General features: G+C 38.4%; 1 protein-coding gene across 3 annotated transcripts in view; it reads left to right on the top strand.

The window, feature by feature from the left end:
• The window catches only part of DNAJB4 (DnaJ heat shock protein family (Hsp40) member B4), a 30303-nt gene that overhangs the window by 7822 nt on the left and 8587 nt on the right, over positions 1 to 13894 (top strand). For 2 of the 3 annotated variants that reach the window (XM_068406475.1, XM_068406478.1), the window contains exon 2: positions 13316 to 13601. In XM_068406475.1, coding sequence (XP_068262576.1) covers positions 13391 to 13601 — 211 coding nt within the window. In that variant the 5' untranslated portion in view covers positions 13316 to 13390. Of the gene's footprint in view, positions 1 to 278; positions 393 to 13315; positions 13602 to 13894 lie in introns of those variants that run through there. The other variant, XM_068406477.1, reaches the window with a different exon arrangement.

Raw genomic sequence — 13894 nt, 5'->3', positions numbered from 1 at the left:
TCTTCAGTAGAAAGCTGTAGAGTATCTTCACTGTTAGGAAAATATTTCTAGAATGTGTTATGCTCCACTAATGAATGTTCCAAACTGGCAGTTTGTTGGGGCTGTTTTTATTTAAAATAGAATGAATCCAAATACTTGAGTGATAGGCTGAGAACTATTGGAAAGAAAGACTTCAGGTTCAGATCAGGTAACATCTGAGTCATGTCAGTGCCAACTTCCCAGAGATTTTTAGCAAGAGCTAACCTATAAGGACTGTCTTTATTCTACAGGTGCCCTGAATTCTCTGCTGCTGCCTCTTTGCTGAGACAACAGGTTGCTAATTATATTGTTTGGTGGAAGTAACCCCATAGGATTCCTTTGCTGTGAATGAAGGAATTGCTACCATAGTTAAGGTAAACACCAAGAAATTGTTGTAGGTGGCTGATACCCTCCCTTTTCTACAGGTGAAATGCTAAAAAAGGAGCTGTTGTATGCTACTTCTATTGAATAGATATTAAATGAAACAGTCTGCCCATCCTAATGTTTCCTGGGTGATAAGGTAGTTGTAATAACTAACTTTATGTAGGCTATTGAAATAAATGCATTTAGAATGCCTTTTAAAACAGTCTTTTTCCGTTCCAGTTTCTTGAAGTCAGCAAGGGTTATTGTGGAAACTAGCACTATTTTTCCATTGTCCTTTTCCTGTTAATCAGTACATAGCACTACTATTAGGTCACAGTTCTCCTGCACCAGGATTCAGTTGGTGTAAGAACTGGTAGGGAGCCAATCACGGTTCCCGGGGTCTGAGCTGGCTGGCCTTGTGTCCAGTCTCAGCTAGCCCAGAGCAAATGTTACTTTGTTTTGTGCCAGCTGGCCCTGGTCCGTGGGGTGGAGAATGCTGGAGTGCACAAGGAGTAGCATATGAGCTGGCTATTCTGTCTCTATACTTGTAGGGAGATTTCTGCCCCTTCTGTGCTGCAAGAGTGGGGCGTTAGTGTCAGATTAAGCCTCACTCTTATTGAAAACAGGAATATTAGAAACATTTAAAAGTGTTACTAAGGACCTGTTTCAAAAAAATCTGTTTATTGTAAGCAACACCCCTCTTTATTTCACTTAGATGGAAAACAATACAGATATGCTTAATATTCATTGCTTATTATCCAAGGTTTGTATAATAAACAGATTGCAGGTAGGAAAACGAGGGTAGAGGTCTACATATCTCTTCAATATTTTTTTTTCGTGTGTATGAATTGCGTGGGAGCCTATAGGCAACTGATACTTTGTTCCATAGCAACAGTTGGAGAGGTGGCAGGAGAGAAAGAGGAGGCAGCGATGGTTGCAAGTGGTACCCTGGATTGTAATTTCAAGTCAGTTTTAAGTAACATGCCTCTAGTGTATGTACATTTGAAAAAAACCAAAGCAACAGCAAATCACCAACCCCCCAAAAAACCCAAAACAAAAAAAAAGCCTTCACCAACCCTCCTTGGCAGTACTAATAAATGAGTTGAATGTTTTTTTGAACACACATACAAAACAGTACTCCAGTTATATGACAAGGAAGGGTGCTAGAATAAAGAGTACCCGAACACTTTTCTTCTAATACCTTAGTTGGAGCAGACCTCTGGGGGCTTGACCAAACCCGTACATTTGGACAGCATTTGTCTGTCACAGAGATTGATTACATAGTGCCAATGCTCACATTTTAAGCTTCTGTGTTGTAAAGTGTTCATTCTTTAGAACATGGAAGTGGCTGCATTGTATTATCTTGAGATTTTCATGAATCTAATGAGGGTGCTCATCTAGAGAATGCTGAACTGGTTGTCCATTTAGTGGTCTGTTTAGCCCAGTAATTTGCATTCAAAAGTGGGGATAAGTAGATGCTTCAGGGAAAGTTGGAATAAAGCAAACAGTTGGTTCTCTTTTCCACCTTCCTAGCTTCCAAATGTTTGCCACTTGAGGAATTCCTGCTTTGGCTTCCCCGTCAAGAAACTTGCAGTGGATCTCTTCTATGGTATTTTTTCAGTGTCTCACTGAAACCATTTTTAAGTTTCCAGTGTCCTTTGGCAGGGAATTCTATCGCTTGTAGAACTTCTTAATTTTATTGTTGAAGCTGGCTTCTGCTAGTTTCACGTAATGGCTCTGGCTTAGATGGGAGTAAACCATGAAGAGTTCATGTCTCCTCCTCCTTTCTGCATCATTTATAGACCTTGTAGACCTCTGTGCCTTCTTTCTGTCTTTCTTACAGACTGAAGAACTGAAGCCTCCTCAGTTGTTTCTCATGTGGAAGCACTTTCATATCTTTGATCATCTTTTATGGTCCTTCTGTGAACATTTAAAAAATACTATACTTGGTTTTGGGGAGTTGAGGGGAACAGAAATGCTCGGTGTTATGATGTAGATGTACTGTTCATATGATGCTATAATAATGTTTTCAGTTTTGTTCTCTATTCCTTTCCTACTAACTCCTAACACTTCATTTGCTTTTTTCCCTGGCTACCAAGCAATCTTGTATTCTTTTTGACACTAATCAGCATTGATCAGTACTTCTTTTACCTTTTTTAAGCAATATGTATTGTTATATGGTATACTATTCATGCTGAGAAAAGTGTAACATGGAAGCCTGTGGCATATGTATAAAGTGTTATGTATATCCGATAAAATACTCCTGTATGACAACATTGAAAACATACTTGGGGTCTGAGTACGTTAGCACTTGAGAATCTGGAAGACTTGTATTGCAGCAGTATGTTGTTTCTTAAAACAATTACCAGAAAGGCTATAAACCTTGAACATTAATATAATTAAATAAAAAGCAACTAGTGTTGGAGGGACACTGAACAATTACGAAGCCTTAAAGTGTTCATACTAAACATCTTTACTTGCTGTATAACCAGTGTGGTAAGGCTGCTGACATGGGAGAGACCTGACTGGTACAGGGGGATAAATGTGTGATTAAGTCTAACTCTTCATTTGCATATGGGCTGTTTCAGGACAAAATTCCTAGAGTCTTGGATAAATTCCTGGGTGATAGCAGTCAGAGCTAAAAGTAGTTGGGACAAAAATCCAGGTTTATTGTATGTAAAATAGAAAGGAAGAACTTTTGACTACTGTTATTTTTCTGCTTTCTTTGCCCCTAACTGATAACTTAATAGTAAATTGTACAGAACTTGTCAAAACAGAAAGTTTTCTTGGAGGAAACAGAACTTCAGCTTCTGTATGAATTTGATTTTTTTGGTAATAACAGTGAGCAGATATTTCTCCTTACCAACACAGTACACTTTTCTATATAGATGTTTACAAAAGTATGTGTGGCAACAATGTTGGTAACTACTTGAGTTTATAATAGTGAGTGTTGTAAATAGGCATAGTCAGTAATGTGAGGGAACCTGTTAAATGTTTTGTGTGATTGGCATTTTTCCTGGTTGACCAATCAACTTGTTTTGAAGAAGAGGCCTTTTACAGAAATTTATGTGGGTGGGAATGGAAATGGTCACTGACTCTAAGGAATTGAAAAGGACTTGTGGAATCTATATTCTTTCAGAACAGGGAAGCCTGAATCTGTAGATGAAAAAGCTTCGTGTGGATGTTGCTTTGTGTGACCATACTTCGTATGTTTCATTTGTTTTTCTAAGTGCAGTCTGGTACTTGACTGAAGTAGTTAATCACACCATTGTGAAGTAAGGGGAGTTAGTTGTGTTTTCATCAATGCAAAGATCATAGCCAGTGTCCTAAGAACTTTGCCTCCTTGCAAGAAGATGCTCATTCCCTCTCAGCAGTGGAAAGTTAAATTTGGAAAATTCTTCCAAGTGTATTTTTGTTCTTCAGCTATAGTAGAGATTGTGACTTAGTAGACAGGAATCAGGTATAAGAAAGCAATTCTTTAATGACATATAGGTTTGCTATGTTGTGATGAAGGATCAGTGTGCATGTGTGACTAGTGTCCTAGTCATTTTTTTGAAGATAGTTGTAACCATGTTTAATATAAAATGTACTTGAGATTTAGATCAATTTACTTTTTTTTTTTCTGGTATTGTATGTACTTCTATGTAGGTCATAATATATAGCGGGAATAATCATTTTCTGAAGAGAAGAACCCAACCCTAGAACTTAATATATAATAAACAATAGTAAGTTTTAATGTGAAAATATGATGGACATTTTCAGTTGTGCATAGCATTTATAGCTTTCAGTTCATCGTTACAAAAGTAACAAGAAAAGTAAAACTAATTAAAAAAAAAATTCTAACAGTACCTGCTGACTTGTCATGTAGATTTTCCAAATAAAATTGAAGGCTGCGTGAATCACAGGCTTAAAAATTAATTTTGAAAGTTCAGATGTAGTAACAGTATATCTCTGGGTGATAGCAGTATATGTTTTGAGATTTAACATTGAACTTGAGCTGTAAATTTGGTCAGCTCTGGAATGTATATTTAAAGTAAACTTTCCCACAGAAGACCTTAAAAAACAACAGTCCTTTGGGCTGTTGGCAGGAGCATAACTTCATGTATATGCCAGTACTATAAACGTTATTTTGAAGCAGATACTGCCAATATAAAATAGAAAATATTTTTATTGATGCTAGGTCTGGTATAACTTAAATGTAATGAATTTAATTGTCTTGGGTAACTTTGTATCCTGCAGTTCTATTTAATATCTCTTCTTGAACCAAAAATAATCAGACCAGATCTTTCAGGACAATACTATCAACTTTTAAATATAGAAAGGATAGTAGATATGTGTCCTATGGAGTACTGTTTCACAGTGACTTAGATACATCTCTAATGGAACCCGGGTATTTTTGTAAGCATGACTATACCTATCCCACTACATTTCTTCCTTTTTAATCTGTGAGGAAATCAAAAGTCAACAAGTCTTTTTAACGTAAGCATCACAGAATCACAGGGATTGGAAGGGACCTCGAAAGATATCTAGTCCAATCCCCCTGCCGGAGCAGGATTGCCTAGACCATATCACACAGGAACGCGTCCAGGCGGGTTTTGAATGTCTCCAGAAAAGGAGACTCCACAACCTCTCTGGGCAGCCTGTTCCAGTGTTCGGTCACCCTCACCGTAAAGAAGTTTTTCCTCATATTTATGTGGAACCTCCTGTGTTCCAGCTTGCACCCATTGCCCCTTGTCCTGTCAAGGGATGTCACTGAGAAGAGCCTGGCTCCATCCTCATGACACTTGCCCTTTACATATTTATAAACATTAATGAGGTCACCCCTCAGTCTCCTCTTCTCCAAGCTAAAGAGACCCAGCTCCCTCAGCCTCTCCTCATAAGGGAGATGTTCCACCCCCTTAATCATCTTCGTGGCTCTGCGCTGGACTCTCTCTAGCAGTTCCCTGTCCTTCTTGAACTGAGGGGCCCAGAACTGGACACAATATTCCAGATGCGGCCTCACCAGGGCAGAGTAGAGGGGGAGGAGAACCTCTCTCGACCTGCTGACCACACCCCTTCTAATACACCCCAGGATGCCATTGGCCTTCTTGGCCACAAGGGCACACTGCTGGCTCAATTGACAGTGAATTTCACCAAGCCTCAGGAAAGAAATTACGATGTATGTAGTACACGAACTGGTAGATACTTTGGGGTGCATTTCAGTTTGAATCTTTACAAGTAGAGTGTTTCAAAGACACAATGTATGTAATATGAAAATATAAGTGCACCTACTTAAGTATGCTGTTTAACAAAGTTAATGTCACTGTCTATTGTAAATTAATAATTCTATTAATTTTTTAAAGTTTTTCTGTGATAGTTAATTTTCTTGTATGATTATTAATTTAGATGTAAAATCAGCCTCAGAATCCTTATGTACAGTGAACTTTTTACTTCCATCACAGCAGCAGGATGTTCTGCAGAGACCTGCAGTAAAAATTCGATAAATTTGGGTAGTTATTTGGGTATGAAGTGCGTGACTAAATGAAGCTTTTCTTTTAGGGCCATTGACTGATTAGAAAGAACTGTTACGCTTTGCATTTTCTGTTAGTTGATTTTTTTTATATATCTATTTGTTGCTTCTGTTGTAAACTCCAAAGTTTATTTCTGTGTATGAGACCAGCTACTGAATATTTCTGTAGTGAAGCTCTGTTTAATGAATTCATGAATGGGGTTTGCATTTACAAGGTCTTATTCACAGTCCAAAAGTATAAATGTAGCTCAGTCAACAGCTACATACAAGTTAAAGATGGGAGGAGAGAAGTCACTGTCAACATTTTTTTCTCTGGGAAAATAATGGATGATCTTACAGGAAATTTTACTATTGTATATGGATGTACTTTTCTTCAAAACACTGTAGGCAAATGTCAATTTATTCCATTCATTAATGTGGGTTTGCAAATATTATGATACTTAATTGTGAAAGAGCTTTTTCTGGGGAGGGATTTGGCTCCTCTGCCTTGACATTTACGTGCATATGTATATTTATAGTTGTGATCTGTCTGGAATTTGCCTTTGTGGTTTTGTTTGCTCTCTAACTTATTCTGTGATCTAGTCCTGTCTTTTTCAGTTTTATTTCTGAGATTAGATAGGTGAGGAATGCAGAAGAAATGGCTTAATTTAAAGGAAACAATAAACATTTTTATTCAACCTCAGATACTTAGGGAATGACACTGTTCTGCTTAGAAGCTTTTCCTTAAAATAACCTTATACTGGTGCTAATTTATGATTAATCTAGAATTTGAGTTCCGTGTAACTATTACTGTGAGCATTTCCTTGGCTGTATCTTAATTTGTTTCAGTTGTTCTCATGAAGGCTTCTTTAAAGAAAGCAATTAATTCAAATATAATATTATCAATGCAACTATTCTAAGACCTGGAAGTGGTATGACCTGGCTCCCACTGTTGTGCCAAAGTTATGATGTGTAGCACTTGTTCATATGTATGTGAGTTCAACTGTAGTTGTTCAGAGAGAATAATGAGGAAGATATTTTAAAGCAACAGTTATTTCACTGAAATACTGAAGTGGAATGCTGAATATGAGGGGTCAAACTCAGACTCAGAAGTGAAGGTGAATGGTTGAAGGAACAATTTTCAGCTTCCTAGTGTATACTTCATAAACATTTTTGGATAAAAAAGGAAGTCTTGTATTACAAAAGTGAATGCCACTTTCATGTTTTTGATCAAAGAACATAGAAAATCCTCTGTAGATAAGAGTGGGCTAATATTAGGCAAGTTCCGTATGGTTTCAAAATTTTATTCAGTCTTCCTGAGAATTAGTGAAATATTTTAATAAATTGCCTATTTGGCTTTTTAGTAATTTGTTACAGTTGAAGATGCACCAGGTTTTTTTCCCCCCAGTCAACTTTAAAAATCTTGAACTGAAATTCCAATTTAATTTATTCGTTTTTTAATTTGGACTGTAACAAATAACACTGAAGTGCTGAACAAATACAGGCTGCTAACTTTCTCAGTGCATAATAAGAGTGCCCTAAAGTAGGTTATAAGAACAGGAAGACATGTCTGAGACTGCCTAGTTTGGCAGAAAATGGCTTTACAGAAATGAGTATAAACTAAAGCTTCATAAATACCATTTGATACTACAGTGATGATAACTTTTTTTCTCTGTATGCCTGAAAAGGAATGCAGCTGTTGTGTTTGAAGACTGTAAACAAAGAACTGATGATGTAGATGGTTAATTGATTCATAACATGGTATATCAGAGAAATATTGATGTGGTAGAATGAGGAGGAAAGGTAGCTAGTTGATGGTGGTTTTTTTTTAAATGTATTATGTTTTTGAGGTGGTGTCACAGCCAAGTGCATTACTGGATTTGTATGTCTGAGAAGTTGCTTAGCACTCATTCAGGAGTACTCTTAACCAAAGTCTTAGATTATGGTCTTACTAATTTTATAGATAAATAGTTTAGTGGCTTGCTTCTGGGAGGCTTGGGTAAGTTGCAGGATGCACTACTGCTGGCTTGTCACAGCTGAGGCCAGCCTTGGCTACGTGGGATCTATTGGGTTGCGTGCTGTTAATGCTCCCTAAACAAATCAAATCACATCAACCACCCCTCCTTTAAGTAAGAGGTAAACGTCCAAATAGAGGGTGAGCACGCATCTCAGTATGGTGCAATTAGAACTCTGCATGAGCAGATGTGTATACAGTGCAGGTACCTCATGACACTTGGATACAAGGTGTCAGACTCTGAAGTAAGGGTGACTGAAATGGAAGGACTCTGGGAAATGGGCTTGCTGACAAAATACCCTGTGATGTTTATAAGTTCTACTATGAAAGAGGTAAACCTCAAGGCAGAAATGCAGAAACTTGTAAAGAGCAAAATAATCTCATAAATGAGTTCCTCTGTCCCACACTAGGTGATGACCTGTTTTTGTAGAGGACACTTGTTCAGGCGTTTAAACAAAAAATAAAAATCTTGTTGAAACATAGAGTCATTGAGCGCAACTCCCTGCTCCTTGCAGGACTACCTAAAACTAAACCATATGATGAAGAGCGTCGTCCAGATGCTCGTTGCACTCTGACAGGCTTGGAGCTGTGACCACTTCACTCGGGAGCCTGTTCCAGTGACGGACCACCCTCTCAGTGAAGAACCTTTTCCTCATGTCTAATCTGAACTTCCCCTGACTCAGCTTCATTCCATTCTCACATGGTCTACCGCTGGTCACCCGAGAGAGGAGATCAGCACCTCCCCCTCCACTGCCCACCTTGAGGAAGTTGTAGACTGTGATGAGGTCACCCCTCAGTCTCCTCCAAGCTGAACAAACCAAGTGACCTCAGCCGCTCCTCATAAGTCTTGCCCTCGAGGCCTTTCACCATCTTGGTCACTCTCCTCTGGACACACTCTAATAGTTTGATATCCTTCTTATATTGAGGCTTCCAGAACTGCACACAGTACTCAAGGTGGGGCTGCACCGGTGCAGTGTAGAGTGGGACAGTCACCTCCCTTGACCGGCTAGCTGTGCTGTGCTTGATGCACGATGCACCCCAGGACACGGTTGGCCGTTTTGGCTACCAGAGCACCCTGTTGATTCATATTCAACTTGCCATCAGCCCAAACACCCAGATCTCTTTCCATGGGGCTGCTTTCCAGCCTTTCGACCCCCAATTTGTGTGTATAACCAGGACTACCCCATCCCAGGTGAAGAATCTGGCACTTGCTCATGTTAAATCGTACAGTTGGTGGTTGCCCAGCTCTCTAGCCTATCCAGATCTATCTGTAAGGTCTCTACCATGTTGAAAGCAGAACGTTTTCACAGTCTAGAAGGGTTTTTTAAATACTTCAGTTTCTAGGTGTATATGGTAATGAGGAAGATAAGACTACAGCAGTAAAACTAAATATGTAGTTCTTTTGTTTTAAAAGCTGTTTTGTTTTCTGTTTATCTCTGCTTATTTGAAGGGACTTTGAAGTCCTTGTTGTGGAGAGTATGTGAAGGATAAGAAGTAAATGAAGGGCCCCTCACTACAAGAAAGACATAGAGGTGCTGGAGCACGTTCAAAGAAGGGCAACAAAGCTGGTGAAGGGTCTAGAGCACAAGCCTTATGAAGAGCGGCTGAGGGAACTGGGTTTGTTTAGTCTGGAGAAAGGGAGGCTCAGGGGAGACCTTATTGCTCTCTACTACTACCTGAAAGGAGGTTGTAGCGAGGCAAGTGTTAACTCTCTTCTCTCAAGTAACAACTGATAGGACGAAAGGAAACAGCCTCAAGTTGTGCCAGGGGAGGTTTAGATTGGATATCAGGAAAAATTTTTTCACTGAAAGGGTTGTCAAGCATTGGAACAGGGTGCCCGGGGAAGTGGTGGAGTCACCATCCCTGGAGGTATTTAAAAGACGAGTAGATGTGGTGCTTAGGGACATGGTTTAGTGGTAGACTTTGGCGGTGCTGGGTTAATGGTTGGACTTGATGATCTTAAAGGTCCTTTCCAACCAAAACAATTCCATGATATTTCTTTCTTTTCTTTTCTTAATAAGTCTGAAGAGGAATGTGGGATAAAATAACAAAATGAACATAGAGAATTGCAAAGATCAGGTATTCAGAGTTCCAAAAATCCAGCAGCTGTGACTTATTATCTGTCCTTGAAACTGCTCTAATACTCGAAGATTGGAGGATGTGAAAACTTACCACACTTAGCACATGGATTTCACTGTCTGAAGAAGTGCTGGTATGATCAGATGTACCCCAGTGGTCATGAGCATGATCACTAGATGTTCATCTTGTGCATGCTAGTATTTTAATTAAAAAAACCCTATTCACTAATTCTAAGAGAGTCATATCTCTCAATCTATTGCAAATTGTTTAAAGAACTCGATAAGCATGTGAAAAGAACAGGAGCCTACTTGTATTTCCAAAAGACCTCTGATTATATGATGAAAGGAAGGTCTTAGCATGGAAAAAAAGGAACGTGCTTTCTGAAAGGAGGTGCTCCAGTTATCAGCTCTTAGAAGATATGAGATTTTGGACTGTAAATTAATTCTGACACTAAGATCTCATGCAGGGCAGGAAGTATAAGTAAGTAGTCATTGCTGTACATCTCAGAATCTTAAGTAATTTCATTTTTAGGGAATAACTTACCTAATTAGGGTATAACTTGTCACTTACACCAGAATAGCATGTTCTTCTCTGTAGGGAGAGAAAGGATGCCTGAACACTTACTCACTGTGATTGTCATTAAAAGTCCCAGTATGATTTTTTGTTGTTACCAGAATTTGTTCTGTAAGTTTTGACATTCGAGGGGAAGAAACTTTTGATTTAAGAAGAAATCCTGACTATTGGGTTTTTTAATGAAACCTGGGAAATCAATGACTAGGTTTTACAAAATGGGGGGGAGAAGGGGAGCGCTAAGCCTTGCTAATTGCAGCTCCTTGAGTATTCTTTTGATGTTTAAAAGAAGAGATAAGTGTTTAATATAATATTCTCAAAGGGGGAAATTTCTTATACCTTGTTTTTTAAACTAGCATATGCACCCTTTGCCACTTCGATTGACTAGAGAGTTTGAAAAATGTAATGAAAAATACAGTCCTGAAACTAGTCTGAGCTATTGCTATTCTGGCAGTTCTATTATATGATGACACAGTGACACAAGTATTATGGGGTCCTTGTCAGATACTCACTGGTGGGAATACTTCAAGTGATGTAAGTTATGACCACACCAGAAGTTACTCAAACCATACCATGGGAGCACAGCTGAGCCTAGTAACTCCTTGTACTGCTAGTTTTGCAAGAGAATTTAAGGCTGCTCTAAATCTTATTCTGTCAATAGTAATAAAATTAGATGCTGTTGTAGTCCAGAGTTATTGTAACTGCTGGATTTGGATGGTGATTGTTCGTATTTGCAACCGTTTCATGAGTGTGGTGAATTTAAAACTGCCCACTAAAACATGTGTAACTAAAGTAGTTTCTTACAGAGTGGTATTATATTTTGCATTAAATCAGCTGAAGTCCTGCTTTAATTCAAGCTGTTGTACCTACTCCTTTCAGAATTCCATTGTGGAGAAAATGCTGAATTTAGGACATGAGTCTACAAGAATTTATCTGTAATACTAATAGGAAATTAACAAAAGCAGCACTTTTTAAAGAAGGATGAAAAGGGGGATTAGTAAAAGACTAGCTGTATTCTGTGTGGAGTTCAGCAACAACTTCCTCCTTCAGCTGTAAAGATAATTGATTCTGTAACTTTGTGGCTCCCAATATTCAAAAAATGCAAGTAAGTCCTGAGGGACTTGGTGGCAAGGGGAGCTGATTCCTTCTTTCAATACCCTTTGGCCTCTGTTACGTTTGAAGTAATAACTGCAGATACGCAAAAGTTCTTGCTTTCTCAAATATTGTGGTGAAATCTCATCTTTGTACTGTTCTGTCTTTATCTTTCCCACCCTTATTTCAAGGCTAATTTTAAAATAAAATAATTAAGCAAATCCTGGATACATTGAGGGAATCTGGTTAATTCTAGTGCAGAAATTGGAACAGATATGATGTGAGGAATAGGGGGATGATACATTAAGAAAAGAAGTCCCAAATCTTTTTCTAGTACTCTCCAGTTAAGGAGAAATTCTCTGTCTCTTCTAATCAGCCCCCTTTTAAGTTAGACTAGGTTCTGGAAAACAACTTCAAATATAATGCTCCCTGAATCAGAAGATTAGCATTCTCCGCTAGAGTTTGAGGTCCCTTGGCTGCTATATGCTGCTTTGCTTAAACTTCTTTATCATTAGAAGGAAGCCAATTGAGCCTAATTTTCTTCATACAGGTAAATTCATAACTGAGCCTAGAGATGTCTTCATACAGGTAACTTCTAGATATGACCAAAACTGGTGTGTTTTAATATTTTGTTCCAGGGAGGAGTATTTTTCAAGCTATGCTAATCAGTCTTGAATTTTATCACCATACTGATAAGTAAGGATAATTTCTGAGAGACAAAAGAAATCTTGCAGGCTGAAACTTCATACCATTCCCTCTGCAGAGCATGAGAAATACTTCAATAGTAAAATTTGCACTATGTATTGTAAAACAAATGTGTAGGAACCAGATATTTTTCTGTTAGCTTTCATCTGATGAGATATTAGTATTTGCTTGATATATTGCCATACTTGTGTAATAGTCTTGATACTGCCTCTTGTGTAGAAGGGCAGGCGACCCCAGTTTTGGTCTGCTTTAATTGAGTGGCTTGAGTTGTGGTAAACTGAGCGGTATTTTTTGCTCATATTCGATTTGTTACTGCTTAATAGTACGTGGCTGCCGTCAGCTCTGGTTGAGGTTGGCTTAATTTTATTTTTAAAGAAATGAAGTAATGCTTTCTGAAGCTTTGTAGTTAACTTGGGTGTAAAATACTTCATAGTCTTTGCTGGAAAGGGTACAAATCCATGCTGATATATTTGGAAAACAGTTACGTGTACAGTTGTCTCTATAGAAACTGTGAAGTAAAATACTATAATTACTTTATACGGGCTACTGCATTTCTGTTGGGGCAGTTATGTCTTTAGAGCTGACTGGATTCAGCCCTCCTGGTGAAAGGCACTGTATCACACTATTAAACCTTTAAACTTTCAAGTTGCTTGAGAAGGGGGGAAGGAGAAGTTAAGCATTTTCTCTGTGTGTGTGTGTGTCCGCATGCACGCATGCGAGCGACAGAGAGTGAAAGCTGTGCAGACTGTTCAGCTGGGGCAGTCGGGGAAGTGACGTCCTGTATTATTTGTCGTTCTAGAAAGAGCGGAGACATGTACTGTAGATGGGAGGACTCTAAAGAGGGCTGTGTCTTGTCCAGCGTGTATAATTATTTATAAATGAGTAACGGGGGAAGGAATGAAATACGGAGAAGCTGTCTAGTGTTTCTTTAATGTATCAGAGAGTTTGTTGATTTGTAACAGTGATTTTTATTTTTCCTTCTCTAGCATCTCCACATTGCTGAGACACTGGACACTGATTTCTTTATAGCAAGGAAAATCTGAATTCCTCCAACACTTAGGATGGGAAAAGATTATTATTCTATCCTGGGAATTGAAAAAGGGGCTTCTGAAGAGGATATCAAAAAGGCTTACAGAAAACAAGCGCTTAAATGGCACCCAGATAAGAACAAATCTCCCCATGCAGAGGAAAAATTCAAAGAGGTTGCAGAAGCTTACGAAGTGCTGAGTGATCCCAAAAAGAGAGACATTTATGATCAGTTTGGGGAGGAAGGTACGTATATCTCTGTTATGCTCTGATCAGTCACTTTCATTATGTTGAATGAGGCAAAATAAACATAGATGATGCATGAAAACATAGTATGTATTGATTTTTAGGCAATATATTTGTACTGCTTGGAAGTTTGACTCATCAGCTTTTTTAATGTAAAAGGTATTGTACATTTTTACTGCTGATGTAGTTTTAATTTCTTAATGTGTTTTTATGTTTTTTTAAAAATTCCAAATACTTGACAGGCAAAAAATTACTGAATTGAAAAAGTTTGTATGACCCATAAATAGTTTTCT

This window comes from Nyctibius grandis, chromosome 8, assembly GCF_013368605.1.
Source record: "Nyctibius grandis isolate bNycGra1 chromosome 8, bNycGra1.pri, whole genome shotgun sequence".
Classification (NCBI taxonomy): Eukaryota; Metazoa; Chordata; class Aves; order Nyctibiiformes; family Nyctibiidae; genus Nyctibius; species Nyctibius grandis.
This window is presented reverse-complemented; position numbering and strand designations above follow the sequence as displayed.